The 23610-nt window shown below is 38.0% G+C and overlaps 1 protein-coding gene across 1 annotated transcript in view; it reads right to left on the bottom strand.

Annotated features, from left to right (window-relative positions):
• CADM4 (cell adhesion molecule 4) overlaps nt 1–23610 on the bottom strand; it is a 1113916-nt gene that overhangs the window by 636144 nt on the left and 454162 nt on the right. The window contains exon 6 of the mRNA XM_044079430.1: nt 22954–23044. Coding sequence (XP_043935365.1) covers nt 22954–23044 — 91 coding nt within the window. The remainder of the gene's footprint in view (nt 1–22953; nt 23045–23610) is intronic.

The raw sequence follows: 23610 nt of genomic DNA, 5'->3' as shown, positions 1-23610 counted from the left end.
TATATATATATATATATATACGTTCACACATATGTTTTATTCTACTCTATGTTGTGTTTTGATATTTATATAACTACTTATGTCTAACATATTTAACACTGCAGTATTTTGTGGCATTTATGACAGCAGTGGACCCAAGATCTTTGGGGTTCTGTGAAAGAATTTTTTTATGTCTGGATTCCTTATGTTTGTATTTATGTCCTGATTCTTTATTTTTTATGCCTGAATTCCTCAAGTCTGCACTTTTTATGTCTGTTTTTTATACCTGCATTTTTTTAAAATTTGCATTTCTTATATTTGCATTTTTTATATTAGCATTTTTCATGCATGCATTTCATGTTTGAATATGTTTTATTGTTGACTTCCTATCGATTTACATACACATAAATATATATACATTATATTTTAGTATTTAGAAGCGACAATTTGTTAAACAGTTAGGTTTGGTGAGGTCTGTTTATTTAATTAATTCTTTGTATTAAAGTATTCAGTCAGCCCTAGTCAAGAAAAGTAACAAAGGCTAGTCATTTATATAATTTCATTTCGTTTTATATAATCAATGATGTCAGTTTTTGTGGACCAATGAGTGAGAATTATTTGTTATAAAAGAACAAGTTAGTTTATACGGTAACAGGATTCTGAAGAAGTCTCAGTGATGAGATGAAAGCGCTTAGTCTGTTATCTATTTTATTATTTATTTATTTTTTCTGTTAAATAAACATCAGTTTAATTCTATTCACTCAGTGGTCATAATTGGAATACAAAGACAACGTGATTGTGGTTACTGGACAGCCTTTATTGTGTCGGAGCAGTGTTGAGTTTAATTACTTGTATGTTAACACCCTGCTGGACAGTTTTCGTTTTCCAATCAGGGTGCAATCTATGACTCACCCATTTTCTAAGTCTTGGTATTTGCTCTTGACATATACAAAGCCTTTGGCTTATATGCCCTTTTAATTGAAGAATGCTGAGAAGATAGTGTTCCCCCAAACTTCATTAAAGTCATCAAAGGTCTCATGTTGAGAAGATAGTGTTCCCCCAAACTTCATTAAAGTTATTAAAGGTTTCTGTAATTCCCCTTTAAGAATAGTGAATATCCAACAAAAGTGGCCATCTATGGAATCTTAGCTGACTTGATTCTTATTAAGACTATGACTAGACAAGTATGGAATCCAGTTTCTGTGACTACTACAACTAGACAAGTATGGAATCCAGTTCACATATAGACTATGAGTAGGCAAGTGTGGAATCCATTTCCCATATAGACTATGACTAAACTAATGTGGAATCCAATTCCCATGAAGATTACAACTAGACAAGTATGGAATCCAATTCCCATATAGACTATGACTAGACAAGTCTGGAATCCAATTCCCATGAAGATTACAACTAGACAAGTATGGAATCCAATTCCCATATAGACTATGACTAGACTAGTGTGGTATCCATTTCCCATGAAGATTACAACTAGGCAAGTATGGAATACAATTCCCATAAAGACTATGACTAGGCAAGCATGGAATCCAATTCCCATGAAGATTATGGCTAGATAAGGATATTACTACACCTAAACTTGGTCAGTATCTGTTTGGAGTCGTTATTGGATATAATTATATAAAAGATATAGCACTGTAGCAACATGTTTACCCAACTAAGTACTCACCTCACAGGATTTGCAGGTGACATAATAGTATAGTAAACCAGTAAGGAAATTATTTGCCAGCACTGCATCAGGAGCATGAAGACTAAGCAAATTCACAGAGTAAAGTCTAAAATTAAAATAAGTTAGCATCAGTCTATATTGGAATAAAGTTAGGTAAATATGGGAAGGGGTAAAATATTCAGCAAATGAACTCAGGCACTTTAGTATCATAGTCCTAACATCTACAACTCCATATTTCCTAAATAAAATATGTGACAAGCTTAAATATGACTAAAGAAAGCTGGAATAAAATGAACCTTAACCTAATGGCCACGACTTCTTTTCTTAAATAATCAATAGATTACAGAAAAGTATTTGACAGCATCCCAAATTCATGGATAAAGGAGTGCTAACAGATGTGTAAGATACACCCTACATGAAACAGTGGCAAACCACTCTGCAGCTAAGTCATTATAAAGGACAAATTATTATTCCAGGGATAAAAATCCAAAGGGGGATATTCCAGGGTGTCTGTCACCGCTACTCTTTTGTCTTGCCCTTAACCTACTAAGCTGCCTACTTAACAGATTAGGCCATGGTTACAGTTTGGCAACAAGAAAAGCAATAAAGTGTAAAGACTTCTCATCTTCTTTTTGTGGATGCTTTAAAACTGTATAGTTCGTCAGATGAGGAACTGAAAGCGCAACTGGAAGTGATCAAAACTTTCTCAGATGATGATATAAAAATGTCATCTGGTCTTGATAAATCTTCAAAAGCAACCTTTAAAGCAGGAATACTATAGCACAAAAAACATCAGTCTGGGAGCAGAATGTCATATAAATGAACTTGAGTAGTAGGGAGCATATAAATATTTGGGAATTGATGAAGGCTTGACAATAAAACATGAACAAATGCAAACAAAATTTAATAAGGAATATTTTAGAAGATGAAAATTAATACTGAAAACAGCCCTGATATCTAGGAATAAAGTTCATGCTATAAACCAAATTTCTCTTCCTGTTCTAGCGTACATTTTTAAGGTTATTGACTGACCCCAAAAGGTTTAGGATCAGCTGGACAGGAAAACAAGAAAAATGTTTCACAATTATCAAATGATATATACAAAGCAGTGTATACTAAGATTATTTATTCTCCATTCTGAAGGAGGTATGGACCTCCTTGAAATTGATTACATGTATAAATCTGCAATCATAGGACTGCATATACATCTGCTGACCTCACACGATCCAAACATAGTTAAAGTTTTAAAACATGAGGAGATCAAGTCTAAGGTGATTTTCCTGCTTAGTTTAGCAGAAGCATATCATTATCAAGCAGGAATGGAACTCGAACCAGAAGAAGACAAAAATCAGGCAGCAACTGAATGTGCCAAAAAACAAAAGAAAGAAGGTGAAGGTTCAGATGAGAAGACAAGAAATGTGGAAAAGGCATAAATATAGTTGCAAGTACAGAAAACTCATTGAACAATCTCATGTCAATCAAGATCTGATGCAGGAATAGTTAAAGACAGGTGAATTTAAACCAAAGGTTATTACTGACAGCCCAAGATAGTGGACTAGGTTTGTGGTGGTTTACAAAGTCCATTGAACATGTCAGAGAAACAAACAAATGTAAGTTCTGTAAAACAGAGTTGGAAATAGTTGCACATCTTGTTGCTGCGTATAATACACTAATGGCAGGGGACCTGTATACTGAAAGGCACAATACTGTGGCAAGACTGTTGCATTGGGGATTATGCAAACATTGCAATACTGAAGTAGCTGAGAAGTATTGGAAACATGAGCCACAAAGCATTATAGACAATGATGAAGTTTATATCACTTGGGATGCACCCATCACCAATGGTTCAAAAAGTGGCAACAAAGAAGCACCCAAAGCCCAAACTGGAAAACAAAGAATAAAAGGCAACAATGATCAGTAAGACTGCCATGGCTGGAACACTCTTTAATAAAATAAAATAAAATGAAACAATCGATTGATTGGATGTGCTACATCTTTATTTTACTGATTTGTTGTTTAAATGGTTTCAAGGAGTTGTATTGTTTTACTTACTTTTATATGGATGGGATGAAGCGTATGTTACGCGAAAACGCTTATCCTTTGTTTCATTTTATTTTATTAAAAAGTGTTCCAGCCGTGGCAGTCTTACTGGTCATTACTGCCTTTTAACAGTTCAAAAACAGATGCAAGAAAACCATATACAGTAGTCCATGAAAAGAAGACAAAAGTGGTAATGATCATTGAAATTGCTATACTCCGTGATTACAGTGTCTTACAACATATGGGGAGACCAAAAATAATAAAACACCAAGATTTGCAGGCAGAAATGAGGGCAGTATGGAAGAATGATACCCAGATAGTTCCAATAGTAGTAGGAGCAATTGGTCTTATAAAAAAGAATTTACAGTATTATTTAGATATGCCACTGATACATGTAACTCCATGTGAACAGCAGAAGGAGTCAGTTCTGGGCACATTGTGGGTTCTATGAAGAGCACATTTGGCTAACATCAAAGATTGAAACAATACTAATTTTACAAAATTTAATCAAACTTTGACTTAGGAATGGGGTCCATTCTCATCATGGTATTAGAAACCCAAAAGACTTAGAGAAATTACACTGAGAGAAAGCAGACATTATCATGACCAAATTGTCCATTTTATTTTGATTTGTAAAAAAATGTCTGGTAGATTTTTTTCAAAATTCCTTAGTGTCTAGGTTTATGGGACAAGTTGTGCGGATTCCTGAACTCTTTTAAGTTTAAGATGAATGCACTGCAGTCTGTCTACACTGTCTTTGCAAACAATGGACTGTTAAAATGTGTACCAGATTATTAGATGGTAGTAAGTTCAAAAATAAAGACCTTTTGTAACTTCTGCCCCAAGCATTTCTATAATATCATTTATCAGGTTAATTGCATGTATTTTCTTGAACCAGAAGAAATTATACAATTTCATTTCATTAGCTGATTAACACAAAAAAATCTTGAACAATGGTCTCTTGTTCCATATGACTTTCTTTTATTACCTTTTTCTTCTAATGCCATGGTTGAGTTTTCTTCTAAATAATTATAAACTGTATCACCACCAGTTCTGGTATATTATTTATACTTCATCAGAAGGCTTGTTATTGATCAACAGTATTTAGGATAGCTTGCAGGTTTACTGTTAAGGAGGAGTATCATTTTGTTTTCCTGTTGTTAACCAGGTTAGTATCTGGTCAGGATGTGCATATAAATTGTTCTTAATCAGGGCTAAATCTTCATGTAAAGATGTTAATATGTTTATGCAGAAGATAGGTACTGCATCTGATCCTGGGTTTTCTATTTAGGAGCTTTTCTTAACTTTGTTTCAATTTTTCTGGCCTTTACTTCATCCCATTTCATATCCTGTACATTTCAACTTCTTACGCTTTCTTTTACTATCCATTCAGCATCTTTGTTATGTTCCACAGGGTCTTCATTGATATTTTTCCAAAATGTGTCTATTTCATCTTTTGGGGGTATTTCTATTCCTTTTGGCTTGTTTATCAAATCTCTATAAAACTTTTATGGGTCATTAATGAATTGTTTATCTTGTACTTTTCCTTTATATTTATCTGCATATCTTCTGAGTTTTTCTGCTTGTGATATCTTTAGTTTCTTGTAGCAAAAAATAGGTGAAGCAATGCAAATAGACAAAACAACAATTTATTTGATAGTAAGCGCTTTCACAATAATCACTACTGCTTCATCAGACATTTACAACCATAAAAATGCCCCTGTTTTATATACTGCAAACCTACCATGTGATCAGTTAAGTAACAATTAATCAGACACAGCTTCTTAAAGTCACATAGCAAACTTGCATCTGAATATACACACAAACAGTGCAAAATGCAAAGAATAAACAATGCAATAAAATATCTACACTTCTCTATCACATACATATAACTAACTGGGAAGATGTTTAAAAACTGTTCATATAATAAAACATAAAACTACCTTTTAAAATGCATATTGAATCAAACCCCTTTACTTCCTAAGTCTTCTCATCTTAAGTAGAGGTTGAATAGGTAAAACATCATTCAAGCCCTTCCCCATATTAGCTCTCAGCTTAATGATGCATTTTGTCTCCATTGCTTCTGTCCTGTTCCTTACAGCACCCATTCTCATTTCTGGTACATTTTTAGCAATAATGAGAAATTTAAAGTTATGTAAAGGTCCCATCTGAGAAGTATGTTTCGCTAATGTATTAGTTAATATGTTATGTATATCATAAATATGCTCTCTTATCCTAAATCTAAACATTCTGTCCATTTTACCTATGTAAAATGCACTACAAAGCGGACACACAGCCAAGTATACTATATGTTCAGAATTATAATTGCCATTAACCTTGAAAACAAAGTCCTTCCCTAGATTTGGATGTTTAAAACTACCTTTTGAGTTAATATACATACACTGGTTACATTTCCCACATGGGCTAGTGCAGTACCTATCAACCTGTTCTTTCTCACTTTTATCAGGATAACATAACATCTTATTCATGTTCTTCATATTCCTGAACTGAAATTTAGGGGTGGGGACTACAATCTCCCTTACTGCTGGGTCCATCATTAAAATGGACCAATATTTTCTGTATACCCCCAAATTGGGCTTCACATTGTTGGTAGACCAAACAGGTACTCTTAACCTACTTTCATTTAGAGCATTGCTTCTGCTATGTCTCTTATTTTGTATACTTTGTTCAGAAAAATAAGGTTGGGCTGAAGTTGTTCTCAAAGACCTAACATTCTCCATAACATTAGAGACATCTATATGATTATATTCCCTTTTAATTAATTTGCTATCTAGCTCTTGCAATTCTGCATGTTTTGATTTCTTTATAGTTTTCTATATTTGATAATTCCATGATGGCATTTGATTTATTCCCTTCCTTTCCCTTACTGCCTTGTGTTTTTGTGGTAAGAATTTGTCTGTTAGTAATTTAGCTGCACAGTAATATATCCCATTTACTTCAGTTATATCACATGAATTTCTGTTAACAGTTTTGTTTACTGTGTTCATTTGTTTTATCAAACTTCTAACATTTTGGGCCTTATTGACTTTCTGTAATCGTCTTTCATCAATCTTAGTATGTCCATCCATCTCTATTAATCAAGCAACTCTTCCCTCAGATTATTCTCTTCGGGCACATTCTTTGTTCTCTGTTTTCTGCACACATTATACATAAAGTTCCAGAACATTTTCATGTGACATTCTTTTCAGCTTCATCCTGTGTCGTCCATTGCTTTTTCATACGGCCTAATACTCCACAACTTTGACTGTATCAGAGTTGCCACCATTTTCTGTTTCTTCTATTGCTGTCTAAGTCCAACTATACTTTTGTACTAGTTTTCTTCTGGAGGCTCCAATGTATCTTCATATGGCAACTGACCAGATTCTTCCCATTCCATCTGTTCCTCCTTAATTTGGGGACTCATTGTTCTATCATGCTGTAATGTTAACAGAGTTGGAATTTCTACTTTAAATCTTTCACCTCACAGGTAATCCATAAACTTAGCTTTTATTTCTTTAACTTCTCCATTACTAATCCTCCATTCTGTGTTTCTCCTTTGTTTTCTTATTTTTGTCTTGTAAAATCTTCTATAACTGGATGCCTTTGCCTGTATTTCTCTTTAAATATCTTTGGTGCTGCTTTTTTATTGATTAGTTTTGCTATCTCCTTTGCATAACCATTGCATCATATTACATTTTTTTCCCATGTCCATATTTCTTTTTCAGATGTCTCCAAGGCCTCCTGTTTCTCCTTATTTTGCAGACTCATTGTTCCATCATGCTGTGATATAACCTGTGTTAGTCTTTCTACACTAAATTCTTCACTTCACAGGTATTCCATAACTTCAGCTTCTATTCTTTTAACTTCTACTTTACTAATCTTCTGTTCTACGTTCCCCCTTTGCGATCCAATTTTTTTGTATTATGAAATGTTCCATATCTGGGTGCTTTTGCATGTATTTCTCTTCAAATATCGTTAGAGCTGCTTTTTTGAATTGATTAGTCTGTTTTTTCCCCTCTGCATAAATATTGCAACACATTAGAGCTCTCTTTCTTTCCCACGTCCATGTTTCTTTTTTTACATCTTTCAAAATCTCTAGATTTTGTTGTTTATATTTTCACACTTCCTCCAAGGCTTCTTTATTCAAATGGCCCAAGGTTTCTTGGTCTATATAATGTCCTTCATGAATCCATGGGTCTATATCAGCTTTATCAAAAGCTGAAAATAGCGAACGCTCTCTGATCAAACCCTAAATGTTGAACAACCTAAATGTCGCAGACACGGAACAGTGATAACTTTCCCAGGAAAAAAAAATTGCTGGGTCGTTTTCAGGAGTTTGCCATTTTCTCCACTGTGGTGCAATCTCAAAGTTGGTATATTTACATAGGGAGGTGTAGGGCACAGCCCCCCACATCGGAGGGTGTGGTGGCCGGAGCCCCCCACTTTATGTTGGTTTTTATTTGTTTTTTGTGGAACAGTGATTTTTTTCCCTGGGTAAAAAATTGCTGTTCTGTGTCTTCAATATTTAGGTTGTTCAATGTTTAGGGTTCGCTCTTTTCAGCTTTCGATAAGCTGATATAGACTCGAATCCATTGTATTAATGAACACAAATTTGTATCTGAATCTTTTGACAGTTTTTTTCTTGTGCAAGTGTTTTTCTTTTTGTATATTTTCTATCAAGAAATTCTGGGCTTCTTGCATAATAGTAACAATACATAATATTTTTTTTATACTCAACGGTCCACTCTATCATCTTTATAGCAATTTTTTGGTCTGTCAGTTTTTGTGGTTTTTGTAAACTACTTCCTTTTGTCATGGGGGGCCACTCTCCCCCTAAGCCTAGCCTAACCCCATGGTAGGAATGTTTCTATATCTTGAGGACTCCACATTGTAATTTTTTCCAGTCCTGGCACCAGCATGCCTTCCAGTACTGGGCATTTTTTTATAACTGGACTTGTGCACCCAGCTGTTTTTTTTTTTTTTTGATTTTTTTAACCTTCTAGTGTCCATTATATATACAATATAAAATACAGTCTATGTATAAGTACTGTCTTGTGAGATTTTGTAAATCAATGTATCTTCAGCCATTAGCTAGTAATTCTAAATACCTCATTGATGGCAGTGTTTTGCAAACTTGTTGGTTTAAATTTAGTCTGTGATCAGAAACATCACTCTACTAAACAAATGTTAGTAAACATTAATTGTTTGCAGGAACAACCAAATGATTTAACATTCAGTAAAACCTTCACCACAGAGAAAGCCTCTTTCTTCTCCCAAAAATTCACCTTTACTCTACTAATAGAAAGCTTATGTGACAAAGCCCACACCTTGGCACTGAAGTACACAAGCACATAACTATTAATATGTTTATTCCCAAACTGGAACATAGCTTCCCATTATAAAACTAAATTCCAGCACAAATATACAAGTCCTCCAAATCACATCAAATGAAATGTGTAATTTTATTCTATTATCAAAGCCTCTAGAGCAGCACTGAATAACTCTTCAAAAATAAGCTAGCTTCCTGTAGTACCGAGGGCTGCCCTGCCCTTTAACTCACTGACCTTTAACCTACTCTTCTTCAGACACTGTCTCTATCTTAGTATTAAGATACTCACCAAAGCTATAAAATTATGCACAAGTGTTGAAAAGACCATTCTATAACAGATACTTAGGTGAAAGAGTGTTCTCAAAGATTGCTCCAGCAACATGGAACCTACTTCCACAGGTTTTTCAAAGAATTAGACATTATCCCACATTCAGGTAGATGATTGTAAAGCACTTCAATGAGGAATGCAAGTGTGACCACTTGCAAGACAAGGTTTAAAAGCAATAACTGAGCAAATGAAGCTAAGACTATATAGGCAATAACAGAAAATTGTACAGTTTTCTTTGTGACACAATGTATTAACCACTTGTGAATCTATTACCAACAAGTCTGGGTAATGTCACTTAATACATACATACATATACTTCTTTGTGTATCTTTGCATACATATTTCTGTCAGCCATTCCTGCAAAATAACTCATACCATGTCAAATGGACCAGTACACCCACCCCGTTAGCAAGAAAAGTAGATAGAAAGAGGGACAGATCAACAGACAGATAAACTAATAAAAGTCTGACTACAGTGAGTCTTGATGAACAGTGTTAATGATACAAAACTGGTAATGTGCAGATTGAGAATCACATTGTACATGAATGTTGCAACAAGAATAACGTTGCCAGATTAGGTGGTTCACAATACATGACATAGAGGTTAGAGGGTCATCAGTTAATACTAGGCTGACTGTGGGCCACTTTTAGCCTAGACAGTTATCTCATCTGAGAATTAAACCCTGCACTTTATGTCTGGAAAGGAAACACCTTAGCCTTTATGCCACCTGACCCTTTTATTGTAAGTGAAATGTGAGTGACTGTTGTTTTTCAACAGTAACTAAGACAGAAATGTGTTCCCTCGAGGGTTATTTCTACTACCTTTACTTTTTTTTCCCACAAAGAAACAACCTCTTCCTCATGCACTGATCATCTATTTTCTACATTGGCTGAACCATTCCTTCCTACCTTCCTTTGCGAAAGGAGAATATTCTGAGCATTTTTATAAGTCCCTGGATGTAGCTACAGTTTAAAGTCTAAGTAGCAGAAAGTCTTTTTGGCACACTAGCCCAAAGACATATATTCCCAAACTGTCTGTTTTATGCTGTTTAAGAGGATGGACACACACACACACACACACACACACACACACACACACACACACACACACACACACACACACACACCAGACAAACAATACGGTGGGCTCAGTAGTGCTGGCTGCTTAATTTGTAGCCTAAGTCACACAGCTATCAGTATTAGCCAATGCATCACAAAGGGATATAATCATGGCAAAGATCTACAGTGCAGCATGAGGTTTATATCAGGGCCACTACTCCGACTGCTTACAGCAGGCAAAGCTGCAAAAGGCAATACCACTGTTGTGAGGCAAGGTATTCATGGTAGTGACCTGTGCATCCCACAGCATTACTGAGCAGGTCACAATCATCAGCATACTTTTAAGAAAGCCTGTGCATGTGCAGCTGAATATGGCAAACAGTGGTTGTCAGCATGCATTATTTGGCAGGAGGCACAAATCACAGCAACCTGTGCATCCAACATCATAAGTACACAGGCAGTTATCATTGTTATACTCTATGAATATATCAGTGCCACTTGTCTACCCTGCAACAGAACAGGTTGCAATCATTATCAGAGTGCGTGAGAACTGCAGTACATATAGAAACTATCACTGGTCACAGCATGGCAGAATCCGGAATGTGAAACTAGAACATTAGTCCACACTAGTTATCAGGTCACGTGGTATGCTTGAGTAGGGTAGACAGGTTAGCTTGTGTGGACATTAGAACACTGGTGTAGTAGATGCCAAAGCAGGCCATAAATAGGGTGCCCAACACAGCAGCTGGCACAGTCAGTTAACCTGCAGCACATATAGTACTGTGCTACATGGTACTTTTACCCACTTCATAGAATCAATGGCCGCACTGACTGCAGACCTGCAGACGTACCAGTCAAATTAGCAGAGAGGTAGGGTGTCAGTTCATGTTATGAAGAACACTGCAAACATACAAGAATATCGTGGGGATAACACTGTTACCAATGGCACTTTAGGGCAAGGTGAGTTTGCACCAAAATGTGTTTATTTAATTGAAGCACATTTAGTACAGCACAGTCTCACACACACATCTATACACACACAAAAAGATAGCAGGTATTTGTGCAGCAGTTGTTATATGTTAAATCTGTGTACATGTGTGCAAGTATGCATGCATGCTGTAGTTCCCTCATGGTCTTGAAGAGGGTAAAGTTTTGTGTGTCTGTGTGTATGTATGTGTGTGTGTCTGTGTGTGGGACTGTGCTGTACTATGCTTCTTCATTGCTTGCACACAGTTACTCACAAGTCACTTATCTTCCCTTACAATGTGCATATGGTGATAAACTGTATCCCTCCACTTGTAGTCCCTCACTCTTGTTGCACCTTAACAGGTATGGCACTTAAGCAAGGCTCTGACCGTCTCAGAGTGATGTTCCTACTTCTCTCTGCCTTCTTATTCCATGTTCAGCTTTAAGTAGGTAACTGCTGTTCTCTGCAAGTCATTCCTAAGTTACTCTTATCTTGGAATCTCCATGTTTACTCTCTTTTGTCCCCGAGTTATGACATAGTAATACCAAATATATCTATCCCCACCTAACACTACTCATAGAAGCTCCATCATTTAACTTCCTAATGTCCTCCCAGTGTATATTACTATGACCTGTCCCTAATTCACATCACCCTCATCTGTCCTTCTGCAACTTTCTTTATTTTCTCATTCTGTCTATGGCATGCATCTCTGCCACCCTTTTCTGCTGCTGTGATTTCCCCTTTCTATATCATCTCAGGTTAAAGGTATGACTATGGAGAGATGTACTTTTTAAAGTCTGCTTTGAATACTGCTGTACCTTCTAGGCTAAAACGGAGCCTTATCTTGATGTAGTATCTCTGTCAGGCCACACCTCATATTCCTATTGTTTCAAGCCTTTCTCCCTTGCCCACTGAAAAAAAAATCAGTCACTGTGCTTCCTAAAGCTGACAGCTGGTAAGATAACCCTTCTGAGAAAGCTATTTTCAACCATCTAATCGGGATGTCTTTGCCACCTTCTGAGTCCTGCTTACTACCATCTCAGCTGTTTCTTCTGACTCACCAGTTATGCCTACAATTACCAAAATATGCCTCCACCTCCACTTTGGTGACCATCTTAATCACCCTTTCCTATATCTTACTTTGAGGCCAAACCCCATTAGCAGAACAACTTTCTTACAAGCTTTTCATTCAATGAAGACATGAACATAAATTATCATTAAGGAAATAATTCAGTGTTGCCGATCATCTTTTGTTTTTCTTGCATTCTTTCAAACACACCTTTCCTGACCAAGACAGCACAGTAATACCACTTAGGAAATAACTCAACGAAGCCAGTGCCCCAGCAGCCACATGGGTTATAGTTGCACTGGGGTGCAGTTTAGAGTATTTCCCAACCTTTTCATCCAATGGTAGCCTAAACCAAAATCATGAGTAAGAAAACAATTTCAGTCTCATTCATTTGTTTTTTCTTTTAAGGAAGATAGAAGTTTTGCCCAAGGTTTAATGCTCAAAGCTGACAAAACAGTAGCTCACAATAAACTAACAAACTTACTGTTGTGAAGATGCACACAGGTCCTATCTGGGAATACCGCTTGGCTCCCTAACCCCCCCCCCAAAAAAAGCACAGTTACTGCCTATGCATCCCTCTGGTGTTAGACTGGGATAAAAGCAGAGGTTCAAATTGCCTCAGTCATGTATTTCAGGTGATTGCTGATATACATGGCATGCCTCCTCTCGTCACCCCTAAGGCAGCCATGTGTATACATTCTTCATGTGTGATTGTGAGGAAAGTGAAAAAATAATTACTACATTAGCGTGTCCTACTTCGTTGCTCCTAGACAGTACACTGCCCTTAAACAAGCTACTGTAACCTTTGTATACCTCTGAGGTCTAAGAGAAAAGTAAAAGAAACAATGTCCACACTGTCCTCAAACCAAACACAAGCTATAACAACCTCCTGTGCACACTTCTAAAGTATGACTGTGATGAAAATGAAAGAAGTAATCATCAAACCATCCCTAGATCCACACATAACCTGCAGAAGCTTTCTGTGCACACACACCTGAGCAAGACTGGTTTAAGCATAGGTTTAGTTGAGAGTAAAAAAAATATTATCTGCTTTATCCTAACAGGGTCATATCACAGCACTGTTCAGGTTAAAGAACGTAATCAGAAAATTAATAAATTTTTTTCCTAATTTTCCCCAACCAGCAACAGCTTTTGTGGAGCCCTCAAAGAGTCAAGTATGATTAAGGGAACCCCCTGTATCCATTTATAAAATCTAGGGAGTGGTAGCTACCAGACTGCTAGAAGATCTTAGTTTCTAAATGCCCTTTTTTAAGCAATGTCAACACAACAAATTTTCCAGTATAACAAAATCTAATCAAGACAAACTCAGGGTCATGCTGCTTAATGCAAGGAGTTTAAACACAAAACTGCACTCCCTGGAAGCACTCCTCACCTTGGAGGAAGCTGACGTCTGTACAGTTACCGAGGTGTGGTTCAATGCCACTGCGAGCACCCAGGCCGTGAAAGGTTACAATGCCTTCCACACGTTCACACCTCAAAATGAGCATGAAGGAACCAAAGGTGGAGGTGTATCCATCTTCATTAAAACCAAACTCACTTTGAGACTGGTCAAACATTATGACTCCATCGATCTACTCCATGTCCAATTAAGTACTGGGAAAGTACCATTTCTTGCCATACAGCCCAACACCCTAGTCATGGGAGATTTCAACTATCCTTCTCCAGACAGGGGGACATACATGAACAAAAAATATTCACCCAGAGGTTCCTGGACTTTATTAACATAGATGCTCTGGAAGAGATAGTCTGCACCCCCCCCCTAGGGGCTCTAATATTCTGGACATAGTATTTACCAACATGGGAGGGGGGGGGTCACTGTACTTCCCTATGCTGGATGCCTTCTCTGGTTAGGTCAGACCACAAATCAGTCTCGTTTGATGTAACTACTGGAAATGACACACTCACAGGAACAAAAATTATAAAAAACTTTACCAAAGCTAACTATAGCCTACTAAGTAATGGTATAAAAGCTTCATACCACCCGCAATCGCAGACATCAATGATCACTATGCAGAAACGTACACAAAGCCCTGTACAAACACTTAAGTGACTTCATAAACTCTGATGTACCTGACCAAATCAAAAGCAGGTCTTCTCATAAAAACAAGCCACCATGATGGACTTCAAGTATAAACAGATTATGCAACAAGAAGGAACTGTTGTCCAAAAACAAGAAGGATACAGTATCACTCTGCAGAGGAAGAGTTCCCTCCTAAGCCTAAACAAAAAAATCAGAAATCTTGTAAAATCTGCTAAAGCAAATTATGAAACTAAAATCACATCCCTAGTGAAGGATAATCATAAGGCATTATTATTTAACTATGTCCGAAGTCTAAAAGGGAATGTCCAGTTATGTGCCAAACTGGTTGTAGATGGGATCACTCATACTACACCTGAAGATCTTGCCAACCTGCTAGCTGACAGATTCAGTGCAAACTTCACCCCCCTAGCTCCACCTACCATATCCCAAAGCATACCTGACACCAGCCCTCTGCCTAGTTTCTCTAGAAAACAGGTCATATCTGCACTTGCCAAGGCCAAAAACACAGACTCAGTGGGACCAGATAATATCTCAAGTTGCTTAGTAAATAATCTAAAACAAGACCTAGTGGACCCCTTGGCATTCTCTTTAATCATAACTTGACAACTGGCTATGTTCCTGCAGAAAGGAGAACAGCAACAGTAATCCTCCTGCACAAAGGGGGGCCATCAACTGACCCTGGGAGCTACAGACCCATACATCTAATGTCTGCAAGGCCATGGAATGAATTATCAAAGACCTTAACAACAAGGACATAGGTGACTTGCAAACGCTGGACCCAATCCACTTTGGCTTCGTTAAGGGTAGATCATGCTTATTACAGCTGGTGGACTTCTTTGAGAATGTCACCAAGGCCATGGATGAAGGTAAGACGGTGCACACAATCTCCACCTTGCCAAGGCTTTTGACACAATTCCCTGCTCTTGCATCATTGAGAAACTCTCCCAGATTGGGATCAACCCTTACATTACCAGATGGGTAGCTAATTGGCTCACCAGCAGAACACACTCTGTCAAAACTGGTGACTTCACCTCCACCAGTAGATCCGTCACCACTGGAGTACCACAGGGGTCTGTGCTGTGCCCTTACTGTTTGGTATCTGTTTTTCAGAAGTCCAGGCCAAAGTAGATGGCCTTTAGCTCACCAAGTTTGTTGATGATTGCAAACTGGGAACAATCACTGAGTTCCCCCAACAATGTCAACATATTACAAGAAGGGCTAACACAAACAAATGGTTGATGCCAAAGCCATGGTCTAAAAAAACATGCAAAAAAATGCACTATTCCCTTTGGGAAAGCAGAATTCCCTACAAATTACAATACTGACTGCACCCCCCCCCCCCGAGTTCCAACCCAGTGTTGTGAGGCTTGGGAACACAGGTTGATAGAAATCTGAACTTTGACCACCAAGTTTCCATAGTGGTAAGAAAAGCCTTCTATGTAGCACACCTCATAAGCAAGGGCACAGCATCTAAGTCAAGGGATATTATAACTTCTCTGTAGTACTCGACCCTCAAAAGACCACTAGTAGAGTATAATGCATCCTTTTGCATGTACCTCACCAGACACCTGCAGCAGCTGGAGAGACCTCAGAGGTTTCTCACTAAGAAAATACAGGGACTTCAAACCATGACCTTTGTATACAGGCTGAAAGCCCAGTTACTTTTCTTTGTATCTTATAGTCTGCTGACAGGTGACTTGTGCCTGGCCTATAGGGCAATCTCTGACTATGCCCTAATGGAAATGGTGCACATCCTCAACTGAAATGCACAAGTGTCACTGGCTCTAGGGATCGCAACCTAGCTTGTGACATTAGCAGAACATGCTGGAGAGAAAGATATGTCTTACAGAGACTGCTGCTTTTCCAGAATAGACTTCTTATGCACGTAAAACAGAGCTCCTTACTTACCCTATTCAAATACAACCTAGATAATTGGATGGGAGACCACAAATTTGCCCCTGGGGTGGCACTAGCTGGTGTTGATCCTAGACCCAGTCTGTTCATAACTTTGTTCTGAGAACTACCTAAAAAGAACAAATGGGGATACTTGGGATTAACATGGGTAGGCTTGTAAAGGCTATAGAGCTGCTAGCATAGTATCCTCCTATGAACCTGTGGGGAAAAAAATGATGGCGCCTTGAGTGGTTGCGGCTGTGTCATCTCATTCTAGAGATATGCATATTTGTTTTCTTTTGCACAGAAAATCTAAAAAAATCAGTTTCTGCACTTCCAATTGAAGGTGCAATAACTTAGAGTAGACAGAAATTACTATAAATTAAACAGTCAGCATCAACATGTTGCTGGTTGGATGCCTTGAAATCTGCAGAGCATCTGGGGCCTACTACTTGCTCAGAGCTACAACAGCTGGGTATTTTAACTCTTCAGACTCAAATGTGCCAGAAACTGGTAGAACAGGTTTCTGGAATATGCTGCACAAAAAAAAGAGAAAGAGATGTGAGAGAATAAGGAAAAGAGGTTGCAGAGCAGGTATTGATGTAAAGTTAAAAGTAAACTACAGGCCTTATTACCAACTACGCTGCTGGCTAATGTGAGATCACTGGATAGCAAGATGGACTACTTGAGACCTGAACTCTCCAACAAGAACAAGGTGAGAAATACTTGTTTATTTTTGATTACTGAGATGTGGCTGCATGACAAGATAAATGATAGTGCATTAAACTTAGAGTTTTATCTCTTTCATGCAGACAGAAACTACATACTGTGTGGAAAGGCCAGAAGAGGTGGAGTCTGCATTTATGTTAACAAAAGATGGTGCAGCAACTGTGAAATCATACTATCGCACTGCTGTGAGAACATAGAGTTCATGTCCATTAAATGTAGGCCTTTTTACTTGCCCAGGGAGCTGAATGGGGTCAGTGTAAAAGTGGTGTATATCCCACCTAGTGCTAATACCACTGAGGCTCTAAATAAAATATGCAGTCACATGGGTGAGCTGCAAAGCAAACATCCTGACTTTGTACACGTGGCAGCTGGTGACTTTAATAAAGCAGACCTGAAAGACGTACTCCCACACTACCATCATTATGTGGACGTTCCTACATGGGGTGATAATATCCTGGATAAGGTATACATAAACTTAAAGAAAGCTTACAAGGCAGTGCAACTTCCACAAATGGGAAACGCTGACCATTATAGCATCTTGCTATCGCCAGCTTACAAACCTGCATTGGTCAGAGAGAAACCCACAAAGAAACAAATCAGGGTATGGCCTGAGGGGGCTATGGAGGCCCTCCAAGACTACTTTGAAAGAACCAATTGGGACATGCTCAAGGAGGCAGCCGCAGTGAATCAGCATCTGAACATTGATTAATACACTGAGGTAGTGATGGCATACATTCCAAACTGTGTTGATGGGGTAACAAATGCTAAGAGTATCACTATCAGAGCTAACCAGAAGCCATGGCTCACTGCTAAGGTGTATGAGCTTCTGAAGGAGAGAAACACAGCTTACCGGGCTAAGGACAAAGCAGCCCTAAGTGTAACATGAGGTAATCTGAGGAAGGGTATAAAGGAGCCTAAGAGGGAGTATGACAGAAAGGTGCAGAGCCAATTTGATGACATGAAGGATGCAAGGAGACTATGGCACGGCATGCAGGAGATTACTGACTACAAAGTCAGGTCAGCACAGTGTAACAGCATTGAATTCCTGGACAGTTTGAACACCTTTTATAATAGATTTGAGGGAAGAAACAACAGGCTGGCACTAAAGCTACCCACTGATGAGAAGGATGCAGTACTCAGCCTCAGCACAGAGGAGGTAAGAAGAGAGCTAAGGAGAGTGAGCCCCAGGAAGGCTGCTGGCCCAGACAACATACTGGGCAAGGTGTTAAAAGGCTGTGCTGATCAACTATGCACAGTGCTCAAGGAAATATTTAACATGTCTCTTACCATGGCAACAGTACTCTCACACTACAAGGAAACTAAACTCATCCCACTACCTAAGAAAACCTCCAGCCCTAATGACTACAGACCAGTCACTCTGACATCCACTGTTATGAAATGTTTTGAGCGGCTGATCAGAAAGCATCTTTCATCATGCCTATCTCCTGATTTTGACCTCTGCAGTTTGCATACATAGCTAACCGATCCACAGCTGATGCCATATCAGTAGCACTACACATCTCCGTTGAGCATTTAGAGGGCAAAGACAACTATGTGAGGATGCTGTTCACAGACTTTATCTCTGCATTTAATATGGTGGTACCAATGCAGCCGACAGAAAAACTGGCACATGTAGGAATTAGTAAATCTATTTCTGGATCATGGACTTACTGACTGAGCGACCACAGTGGGTGTGTTCAGGTAAGAACACATTAAACTGCATCACAATTAACACTGGTGTTCCACAGGGATGTGTTCTAAGTCCATTGTTATTCACCATCCTGACTCACAGCTGCTATGCAAAGCACAAGTCCAACCATATCATCAAGTTTGCTGATGACACCACAGTCATAGGGCTCATCACAAAGGAGGATGAAAGGGCATACATAGAGGAGGTGGCATCTCTGATCAGTTGGTTTGAAGGGACCAATCATGACCTGAATGTAAGCAAGACCACAGAGATTATCACTGACTTCAGGAAAAGGAAAACAAACCACCCAGTGCTCAGGATCAATGGTGAGACTGTGGAGAGGGCTAAGAGTAGGAAATTCCTGGGTGTACACATATCAGAGGATCTCTCATGGTCGGGAAACACCAGACAACTGGTCAAGAAATCGAACCACCAGCTCCACTTTTTAAGAAGGCTGAAAAAAGCTAAGCTTTCTCCTCATATTCTCTTCACATTCTATAGAGGTGCAGTAGAGAGCATCCTCACCTGCAACTTCACAGTATGGTTTGGAAGCTTCACAGTTACAGAAAGGAAGGCGCTACAAAGACTGGGGAGGGTTGCAGAGAAGGTAACAGGTTCCAGTCCTCCCTCAATGCAACAGCTTTATTCTGCAAGAAGCAAAGGCCATCAAAAATAATACAGGACAACACTCATCCTCCGCATGGACTGTTTAAGCATCTGGCATCAGGCAGGAGATATCACAGCATCTGCTGCAGGACTACAAGATTCAATAACAGTCTCTACCCTACACTGATTAGACTTCTAAACTCGGGCACTAGTCCCAGGGGTCTGGACACATAATAATTAAATTTTTATTTATTTGTGCAATATATACTTACATATATTCCAAGTAAGTGCAATATTTATTTATTAAATCTCTTATCAGTATTATTTAACTCACTGAAGTGCAATATTCGACAAATAATTTCAATCTGCAATGTGTTCTATATTACCTTAAATAGGGTAGTTAATTTAACTCAAGGGAGGGTATTCTTTTCGTATATGAGTGTTGGTAAATGTCTCTGCTCTTTCTTTCATGTATTGGGAGTAGTATTGTATTTGTTAGTAATGTTTATTCCTCTACTTGTATTGGTTGTTTCACTTTCCTTTGTATTCTCAAAGAATTCAGCTGATGCACGAAATTTCATTTAGGCTACACGTATGTAGTTCTAAATGACAATAAAGTTTACTTTGACTGAATATATTTTATGACTTATAAATATAATTACTTGTTAGCTGCATTTTTACCCAGATGAACAGATAAAATCAGCAGTATCTTTTTAGACACTCATATATACACACACACACACACACACACACACACACACACACACACACACACACACACACACACACACACACACACACAGGCATAAGCTATAGCAATATTACTTTTGTAGTTATTTCAGCAAATAGCAACACGTTGTGCACCACTGCTGCTGCCACACTAAGTAGGTGACTGTTGTTTAGCAGTCGTCGAACAGCAGCAGGGGTAAATTGCTTTTATTTATCTCATTCAGGAGTAATGCATTCCTGTCACTGTCCCTGACTTCACACACCTTCCCTGATTTTGCTCATAATTTTGCTCTTTCCTTTGTAAAAATTTGATTTGCTGGTAAATCATTCAGGATTACAGACAGTCAATAAATCCATCAGCATTCTATACTTCTTATTGTCCAAATGCATGTCGATGCAAAAGGCGATATTTTATTAACTTTTTAAAGTAAATTAGAGTAATATTTAAAACTTGTTCCTGATTCTGGGCTTTTATTCTGCTATTATTTTTGACACTACACTGAATTCTTCAGCAAAGAAGTTGAGAGTTATAGTATCTGGTGTCCTGTCAGTATTTATAAAACTCACTTGAAAACAAAAAAAAAAACATCCCTGAAGATCAGAAGCATCAACTCTTCTTAAAATCCAAGGTTTGCACTGAGATCAGTCACTCTGGGTTATTGATCTCGCCAGTGCTCACCTCGCTCATGCTCATTATCAGCTTTATCCTAACAGGGTCGCATCACGGCTCTGTTCAGGTTAAAAAGTGTAATCAGGAAATTGATACATTCGTTTCTCCTTTTTCCCCAACCAGTAGGAGCAGCATTTGTGGGGCCCCCACACAGTCAAGGATGATTAAGGAGCACCCCTGTAACCATGGGAATTTCAGGTATCTAAAGCTGTCTATGTTGTTACTTTTAGTGGAGAGAAAGTCTGCCAGCAGGGTTTACCTAAACCAGGGGCACTATGTCAGTGGTAAAATATTTAATGGAATTGTGAAGCCTGTTACTTGATAAAATACTTTTAATATAACCAGAGATATCTTTGAATTTTCAAACAGATGTAAATAAGAGTTATTACCCAAATGCTTTATTAAGTATACAAGATTGCTGTACTTGTTTTGTTGGTCTGACAAAATAACAAGATAAGATAACTTTCTGTAGTCAGGGGCTTCCCAGGAATAAGGGCCCCCAACGACCGCAGAGGTCACTGGTGCCTAAAGCTGGCTGTGCATATAAAGAAAAGTCATCCTAGAAGAGTGTTATAGACTAATAACTGAGCTAAAAGACAAAAGAGTGGTGCCACAGTTGTGTTCTGCTGTGCAAAGATTTGAGAAGAAACTTAACAGCTTAATTTATTTTACTGTTTTTTTTCTAGCAGAATAGACAACTGTTAAAATGAATCTTGCTTAAAAACAAACATTAATGATAAAAGAGAATATTGTTCTGGTCTACAAGAACACTTTAAATTGTGACTGTAAGTTCTGAAAGTAAGGATGATAAACAGGAAGTGCTTCAGTGAATGTAATGAATATATTTGTGTCATTTTGCTAATGTCAAAGTCTCCCTTTCTCTTTTTCGCTCCCTTGATAAGTACCTTTATCTTCTAAATAAACTCACTGATCCCTTACCCAGAAGAGCGCGTCTTGTATGGGGCTGATTTAGCCTGCAGTCACACTCTGAGGCATTTGTTACACCATTAAGGATATAGACTATTTAATCATTAGCACTAAAACAAAGCACAACTAATATGTTATACATCTACGATCATAGTGTCTCAGCACATTTATATTTCTTTTCCCCTTCTTTTGCTGACCATATTTTTTCTCCAACAAGGAGCAAATCACCATCCCTAAAGCTATGCCTTGCAATATTCAAATTATATTTCATGAACTCTGCAATATATATGAATGTTCCTAAACACTGCTCCTTTCATTATCATCTGTCATAAGCAGCAGCAATCATGGGAGTTCAAAGTCAGTGTCAACTAATTTAAGTTATAGAAGCTAACGCCAGAATCAAGCCTTGACAACCGCACTGCAGTTCTGACCCACTTTAATTCTTCCCTTAACTTTAAGGCCCATTTCCAAAAAGCTTTGATTCTCCCTTTTTTATTAAAACTGAAAATCTGCCCAATATATATGATATCATTGCCTTTGTATCATAATCTTGTTGTGAAATATACTGAAATCCACTACAGGTGACAATTTTTCCATTCTGTCTTCCTCATTTCTACTTTTTGGCACCGTTCCAGGCCGCATATCCACATGCTACCATTTCTTTGTCAAATAGTACTGTTCAGCAAGCAGTCTGTTCCTGTCTTTCCAACTGTTACTCTTGTAAGTATAAAAGTCCATGTTGCTCTAAATAAAAATAACATTGTAAGAAAGAAAAGGCAGGAAATCTGTAAATGGAAAGTTCTAGAATTTCTACTATTCTAACATACATATCTGTTGCTAAAGATGTACTCCACAAGGAACGAGTGACATAACTTCTTCACTCATAAAGCCTTTCAAGAAACAGCACACGGTTGTTTAATGTGAAAAGTCAAAATAACAATGCCATTTCCAGCATATGGATGTAACTGTAGGCATTTTTATTTGCAGATGTCGGAAGAAATAAACCTGCATTTTTATAAGTACATATTAATGCCAGAAAATAAAGAGAAAAACATACAAATAAATGCAACTGCTTCTACTTCTTTTTCTAACCTTCCAAATTCTCTCTCACATTCAGTAATGGTTGATCCAAAACATGCCTCCCTTTTTCATGCATACATTGGGCTTAAAGCTGTTTTAAGTTTAGTACTTACTGTGGATTTCCTTTCACTGTGCATTTCAGCCCTAAGTTATCGCCTTCCCTCAGGACTCCTGGTGGGTGTTGTAGCTTCACTGTTGGAGAATCTAAGAGAGAAAAGTCAGAAAAGATGACTACTGAGCCCGAGAATTTTCAAGAAGCACAGACAATAATAAAGCCTAGATTCTGGATACTAGCAGTGTTGCTGACTATCAAATCAAAGATACTATTACCTGTTTATTTACCAGCATCATTTCTGATGTTGCTAATATACTACCAAATATTGTATCTTTTTGCTTTATTTTTTAGTCTGACATTTGACTACTGGTTCGGAAGTAGTGAATCTGTCTGGGTGACAAGGGCCTAGGATTGCACATGGCCTAGTGACACTACAGGAATGAATGTGGATGGCAATTAAGGTACTGGTGCCTATTGCCTTATTATGAATGGGAGATACAATGAGAGCAACAAAGTGGGGGATGGAGTCATGAAAATAATTATTTTGGCAGACCAAATACATATAACATTTTTAAATTTTTAATGTAACTTAAACACAAGTTCTCCACTCAAAAATATTGAGAAAGTATGAACATAAAGCTACCTGGATTGTGAACAAAGATGTGAATGCACCTGTGCTATTAGTGAATGCAATCTTATTCAGCAAAAAAAGAAG

Source organism: Protopterus annectens, chromosome 8.part0, assembly GCF_019279795.1.
Source record: "Protopterus annectens isolate FY-2018-M chromosome 8.part0, PAN1.0, whole genome shotgun sequence".
NCBI classification, from domain to species: Eukaryota; Metazoa; Chordata; order Ceratodontiformes; family Protopteridae; genus Protopterus; species Protopterus annectens.
This window is presented reverse-complemented; position numbering and strand designations above follow the sequence as displayed.